Raw genomic sequence first — 7,628 nt, 5'->3', positions numbered from 1 at the left:
GGGAGTAAGGGGCGTTGGCTGAGGGCGGGGGCAGGATGTGACACGTTAACACAGGATAGGCAGGGAAGGCCTCCTCACCCAAGGGAACGAAAGGGATTCCAGAAAGCCAGACCCCGAGGGGACCGCCTCTTTCCCGCTTACCTCCGTCAGTGTCTGGTGACAGACGTTCACGATCTCCTGAGCAGTCTTAGTATACTGACTTTCGGGCCCTGTAAACGAAAAAAGAAAATGCCATTGCCTTTGCAGACTTTATTTCCAGAAATTTAGTCTGTTACTAGCAGTGGTGTCCTATGATCTCAGGCCCCAAAAACCATGCTTCAGTTTAACTTGAACTCTTGGTTTACTTTTGGAGGTAGAAAATTTCAAATATATGAAAAAAAACAGGGACATCAATATAATGAACTCCCCATGTGCCTGCTACCCATCTTCAATGATTACCAACACATGGTCGATCTTGTTTCATTTAAACCTGAACTTTCACACTCACAAATTATCTTCAAATTCCAGTATCATCTCATTTTACCCATTAAATTGTTCAATATGTACTTTTAAGGACTCAAAAAAATAACTATGTACGATAGTGTAACGACAGACACGTCATTATACATTTGCCGGAACCCACAGAATGGACAACACCAGGGTGACTCTGGGTGTGTCAGTGGAAGGTCATCGATTTTAACAAATGCGCAGCTGTGCGCGGGCTATTGCTAATGGGGGAGGCAGTGCCTGTGTGAGGGCACAGGGTACATGGGTGATCTCTGTTCCTTCAGCTCGGTGCTGCTCCACACTGCTCTAAAAAATAAAGTCTATAAAGAACTCCAACTGTATTACCTCTAAAATAATTAACAGTAATTCTTCATTATTATTAAATGGCCAGTGACATTCAAATTTCCCTAATTATTTCATAAATATTCTTTTTCATTGGATTTCTTTGAATCATAATCCAAATAAGGTCTCCACATTACATCTGGCTGATGTGTCTCTTTAAGACATTTTTATCTATTAGGTGATTCTTATGCAAACTATACGGTTCCTCATACGGCCTTTGTCACAAGCTGCAAAATGCTGGCTTGCAGGTCAACCCGGATTTGTTTGGCCCATATAAAAAAGTCAGTCCAGTCTGTGAAAATGGATTGAGCAATACACCCATAATATATACACTTTTCGTATGTAAGTTGTATCTCAATGAAGTTTTTAAAAAACCTGAATTATCCGACGTTTAAGAATCAAGAGACTTCATATAAAAACCCAAATGTCTAACTCCTCCTAAAAAATTAAAAAATAGGACAACACAGGGCCAGCATCCCCGCAAGGCACCCACTGGCTAGAGCTGAGCAGCAGCTGCCCTTTTTAGGCCAGGCGTGTGCGTGTGTGCTCCAGGTCACCAGAGCCCCTCACAGGCCTGCTCAACTCACTCACACCTGGGCCCTGGAAGCGTCTGAGTTTTTAATCCCTGCCACAAGTGTTTGACGATATTCTTTAAAATAGTGAAGCTTATAGTCCAGCAGAGTGAGACAGACTGTAAACACACAGGGCAATACAAAGCAGTGAAAAAGTACATACGGGGCTCAGTAGAGGCACAGAGGAAGAAGTGGACAGTCTGGGACGTAAGAGGGAAACAGCTATTAGGGAAGGCTTCCCAGAAGAGGCGATCCCTGAGTTAAACCAATGGTTCATCAGAATGTAAAGGATAAAAAATATACCATGTGCGCATGTGAAGCTTTCACGTCATACCTACTCTGATTATTACAAATCATACGAACAAAAACGTCTCTTGCAGTTAAAATCTCTCACAAGTACAAACCATCTACTCTTTAAAAGATGTAAAATAAAGCTGCATCCTCGCACGAGCTGACTGTGCCAAATACGAATGAACCAGAAAGAAAACTAAGTCAATCATCAGGATATTTGGGACACATATAAAGACAGCCAGAGCTGGCTCACAACCAAGAATAGTCTGAGTGATAAGGAGGCTGCAGCTCAAGTTTCTAGGGTTCTAATCTCCTCGGGCCACCAGTAGGCTGGTCCTCGAACTACTGATCTGACAGAGACAGACTGCAAGAGCGAGCAGACAAACGTTCATGTTGACATTCACGCAGGACACTACGGGAAAAGGCCGTCTACAGGTGGCAGGCCTCCTTCACCGAGCAGCGTGTCAGCTTCCTACGGCACACTGGCTTCACCACCTACCGGGACCTGCCTGCCTCACGGCTAAAATTCCAGAGTACAGATCAAGAATGTAGCCTTTGCTCTACTTCAGTTCTGAAACCTAAACACAAACCAACGCGTCAACGTCTCAGTGCTCTCATTTATGACACACGGAAAAAATCATTTTATGCATTTGCGATGTTGTCTTTTTGAAGATGGGACCTCCTCTCTCCCCATTTTCTTTGCAACACACAACTCTAAAGAAATACCCATTAATAGTACACACAGAACATAAAAAAAGATGTACTTACACAGATGATAGTTGTCTGTGTTTTGATTACTAGCTATGTCTTAGTTTTTGACAGTCTATACGCTCTCAAGAGTTACAAGGTTTTTAGCTTTATTACTCTACTATTTGCAAAGAAGCGTTGAAATATTTTTGATGAAAGATGGTGGTGGAGTTTGCAAATCACTCTTACCACCACTGAAAAAGGCTAAAAATACCAAGATGTTTTCTTATCTGTACCTCTACCAGGAATTTTTGAATGGGGCGGTAATGAGAGAGAGATTGATCCATGAGCCTCATGAAACTCTAAACAAAACTCTGTACGTAATATAAATTCTTGTGAGTAGAAGGGCTATAGTTTTTCATTAGAGTCTCAAAAGAGTCCATAACCATCCCCATAAAGCTAAAATTCTTGCTCTGTATTCTGTAGCCATCTGGAGCTTACTAAAAGCTTTAAGTTTCACAGCTTAGGAAGAGAGGAGTCCAGTGAGGACACAAACAAAGGTAACAGGTCCTCGCAGGAAAAAGAAAGGTGCTGGGGCTACCGTGGGGGGAAACACGAGTGATGAGAAACCGAATTCGAACTTCCCAGCCCCTGAGGGGTTTCTATACAGAAAACCAAAATTGATAAAAAGTGATTTTCCAAATAACACGAAAATTAATATGAAAGATAAGGCCATCTATGAATTACCACTGTGACCTACAGGAGACTCAGCTACCCATTTACAAAAAGAAATGCTTTTCTGAATATATTTTGCTTTTTCTCTCGCTATTAAATCATGGCAAAGAAACCTCAAATGTTCTTCGAAAAAATTTGTATTTATATTTTGCCTCATTCCAAATAAAGATTGGCAGCAGCCTACAGTATTATATATAATTCAAATCCAAATGTCCTTAAAAAGTGGTGATTTCGATAACAGCTTTGGAAAGCTGACATGCCGCTAAAATCAAGAAAATTTCTTTTGTCATTTCTAAGTTAATTTACCTCTTTAGTGATGCAAGGCGAAGAAAGAAAAGCTACGAGCTTTGTGGCTCCAGTTAGAGAGAGCTAGTGAGTATCACTGCTGTCCTAAAGGTTTCAGAGAAAAACCCCAGTCCAGCTGGTGAGCAGTCCCACCCGTCTAAGCTCACATTTCCTTTGAGAACCTTTCCGCAAACACTAAAAATAACTCTCCCCCTAAGAAAGTGAGTACTCTGCCAAAACAAGAAACCATGACAGTGAACAGTGTGGAAGATATGCACTGTGTTCCAAAGTGAACGATTAAAATTAAAACATAAAACCTCGGTAGTAACAGAAAGCTGTTTTAAAAACTCAGTGCCAGATTTGAAAAGAAAAAGTCTGCACAGCTGATTCCTAAAGAAACTAGAATTACTAAGTTTGACCACGCACAGTCCATGGATCCCAGAGATAAGCTTGGGTTCTCCTAATTCTTAGAGATTTATCTCCAACCAGGTCCAGAAAAGGTAAAAAGAGAGGTGAATCTAATCTTTCAGACTGTAGTGAGGCTCTTTACATTATGTAGGATGTGGATCAGATGCAAATTAAGACGTTTGCTTTCCAAGATAAGAGGTCTGATCTCTCAAAGCAGAGCAGAGCACCTCGCTTAGAATCTGGACTACAAACTCGAGCAGCTGGAAGCTATGCAGAGGGGACCGGGGATGAGCAATCTCATGGGGCAAGGGCAGGGCTTACGTTCAGGGCCTGTCTGACAAAAAGCCCCCAAAGCGTAAAAACGCTTCTCCCCCACCCCCAAACAAATCACCATTCTATTTAACAACTTAAAAAAAAATACACACATAGAGGTATAGCATCAGGCTCTGAAGATACAAAAATAAAATAAAACAACAGAACAAACCAAAAAACAAGAGACAGGTCCTTGTCCTTGCTGCCCTTTGTGGCTTCGTGGAAGCTACATGTACACAAACCCAGGATTCCAGGAAAGGGAGTGCAGCGGAAGTGACGACCACGTCAGAGAACGCGGCGATGCTAAGGAACATTCCATGGAAACGGTCCTCATCAAGCCCGCACCGCACCGACATGCCAGTCGCCAGATCCAGCGAACACTTTTCAGACTCGACCTCAGAAGCCCCGAGTTATATTTACAACTGCCATTCCCTTCTTCCTTGAAACACTAACCCTGTGGCTTCCATAAGCCACTCTCTACTCACCCCTGGTACCTCTATCTTGGGCCATCAGTTCACATGACAGATACTTACTGAGTGTCTACTATGCGCCACGCATTATCCTAAGCACTAGGGAAATAAGACCTGCACGGGGCTTACGACTACTAGATTTAGGCCACTACGTCTACCTGTGCCCATTTTTCTTTCTATACTCTTCACCCAACTCTACACGATGCCGACTACGATAGCTTATACAGGATAAACACGGGGGTTAACACTGGCATGTGTCCCTCATGGTAAGCTGTGGATTTTCCCGGCACCAGAGCTGCCTTGAAAATACATTACAGAAACTCCGAGGCTGAAAGCAAGGCTGTTTTTCCGCATCCTTTTTCTTTTAGTAAATAGTAATTTTTATTTTCCCAAATGATATTTTTTAAAATGTGGACTTTGCTGTGGCCTTAACACGTCCTGCTGCATATTTGTTCACTGGCATATTACACCATCTCACTCGGCCCAAGTGCGGGACTTTTCAGTGAAATGCCGCTTTCCACCAGAGTGCTTATCACTATCAACTAGCTCGCTACAGTGCGTAAGAGACGATGGCTACTGAGTTCTGAACAGCAGATGTCTATTCCCTATCACAGGAGTCCCCAACCCTCGGGCTGTGGACCGGTACTGGTCTGTGGCCGTTAGGACCCGGGCCGCGCAGCCAGAGGTGAGCGGCAGGCGGGCTAGCGAAGCTTCATCCATATCTGCAGCCGCTCCCCAGCGCCAGCATCACCGCCTCAGCTCCGCATCAGGTCATCAGGCCTTAGATTCTCATAGGAGCCTCAGTCCCTGGTGTCACAAAGGATCGGAACAGCTGCCCTATCAAATTTAAGCAGAAACTGAATTCTTGAACAACAAAGTAGTATTCTCATAGAAATGAAATGTCAAATGACGGTAACCACTGGGCAATCTCCTTCTACTTCAGTCACAGTATTTTTTAAAAACAAACTGGAAATCTAATTTAGATTTTTTCCCCAGAAACATTCAAGACATTCATTTAACTCCTTTGTGTTTTTGAGTCACATATGAACAGGTTTTACTTAACAAAATCACATACTTACGTGAATGAAAAATTGTCAGTAGCATATTGTCAAATGAAAAAAGAAAACTGTGGAACAGAATATAAATATATGATTCATTTTGTCAAAAAAGAAAAAAGTATACGGTATGCATAGGAAAAGGCCCAGAATGCTTTGCATCAAGCCTGACGTGGGCTGCTCTGGAGAACAGAATGGAAAGAGGGAAAGGACAGAGATTGCTCCTTTTCACTTTATATCATTCTACAGTTTGATTTTTTAAAGTGAGCATGTTAATTTTTTTACGATGGAAAATTCTGGTTTAAGTAATACACTTGAACTTGGCAGAAATAATTTGGCAAAGATTTTTAAACACTGATCATTCCCAGTATTTGGAGAGGTTATAGGAAAACAGACCATCACTGTTATTTCGACTACAAACAGGTAAAACCTTTTGGAAACCTTTCAGAACATTTATCAACATTTCCTTCAGAAATATTCCGAGTGATGAAAAGCTGCTTGCAAGGCGGCATTACAGAAATACTGTAAATGCCCAACAGAGGAATGGTTACATAAATTGTGATACTTATATCTATGCTATGGAATACAACACAGAATGGTAGATACCTCTCTGTACTAACATAAGACAGAATTAGCAAAGATGTCGATTCTCCCCAAACTGATCTATAGGTTTAACTAGATTCGTATCAAGATCCTAGCAAGATTTTTTTTTTAGAGATAGACAACATTCTTCTCAAATTTATGTGGAAAAGCAAAAGAATAAGAAAACAATTTAGAGAAAGAATAAATGAAAGGAATCACCCTACTTGATGATAAGACTTACTGTATAGCTGTAGTAATCATGGTACATGGGTAAGATCAATGAACAAAATAAACCCAGAAATAGACCCACACACTCAACTGATTTTTGACAAAGATGCTCAAAACAATTCAGTGGAGTAAGGATAGTCTTCTCAACAAATGATAACGGAACATCTGCACATCCATAGGCAAAAAAAACAAAAGCAAAAAAATACAAAACAAACAAAAAACCCCCAAAAACAAAAACCACCCCTCAACCTCCAACCCATACTGTATACAAAAACTCATTATTAATAAGAAAACCACGTAATTAAAACTGGGGTCAAGAAATAAACAGATACTTCACCAAAGAAAACACATGGATGACAAATAAACACAAGAAAAGATGTTTAACATCAACAGCCATCAGGGAAATGCAGCCTAAAATCACAATGAGACAGAACGGGTAAAAATTTTAAAAATAGTGGGAATACTAAATACTGCAGAGAAACTGGATCCTTCATAAATTGCTGGTGGGAATGTAAATTAGCACAGGCACTCTGGAAGAGTACGATTTCTCATAAAACTAAACATACATTTACCATCATACTCCTGGGCACTTATCCCAGAGAAATGAAAATTTATATTCACACGAAACTCTCTATATAAATGTTCACAGCAGCTTTATTCATGATAGCAAAATACTGGAAGCCTGAAGGTCCTTCAATGATCTGAACAAAATGAATCTCCTCGGCTCTCCAGAGAATTACGTCTAGTGAAAAAAGTCAATCTCAAAACCGTATCATTCTTTATCTAACACGCGCGATTCAAACGTTAAAACTACAGAGGTGGAGATCACAGAAGTGGTTACCAGGGGACGAAGACAGTGGTGGGTGCACGTGGGGAGCTGCGGATTCAAAGAGGTAGCATCGGGAGCAGTTGTGTGTGACAGTGCGGTTCGAAACCTTGATTGTGGTGGTGGTTACGTGATGGCATAACCTGCATAAAGCTACACACGCGCGCACACGCACACACGCGCGCACCCACACACGCGTGCACACACACCTACACACGCACAGACGCGCACACAAGTACAGATTTTTTTTAAACAGTGCAAACTGAGTGAGGTCTATACTCTAGTTCGTGGCAATGTGTCAATATCAGTTTCCTGTTTTGATTCTGGACTACAGTCACATTAAGATGCC

The 7,628-nt window shown here is 41.5% G+C and overlaps 1 protein-coding gene across 2 annotated transcripts in view; it reads right to left on the bottom strand.

Annotated features, from left to right (window-relative positions):
* Nucleotides 1-7,628, bottom strand: part of TAF1 (TATA-box binding protein associated factor 1) — a 58,915-nt gene that overhangs the window by 9,973 nt on the left and 41,314 nt on the right. For both annotated transcript variants that reach the window (XM_006908541.3, XM_006908542.3), the window contains exon 33: nt 142-209. In XM_006908541.3, coding sequence (XP_006908603.1) covers nt 142-209 — 68 coding nt within the window. The remainder of the gene's footprint in view (nt 1-141; nt 210-7,628) is intronic.

The sequence above is a fragment of the Pteropus alecto genome, unplaced genomic scaffold (assembly GCF_000325575.1).
Source record: "Pteropus alecto unplaced genomic scaffold, ASM32557v1 scaffold312, whole genome shotgun sequence".
NCBI classification, from domain to species: Eukaryota; Metazoa; Chordata; class Mammalia; order Chiroptera; family Pteropodidae; genus Pteropus; species Pteropus alecto.
The sequence above is the reverse complement of the archived record's forward strand: the minus strand, read 5'-3'. Positions and strand labels throughout refer to the sequence as shown.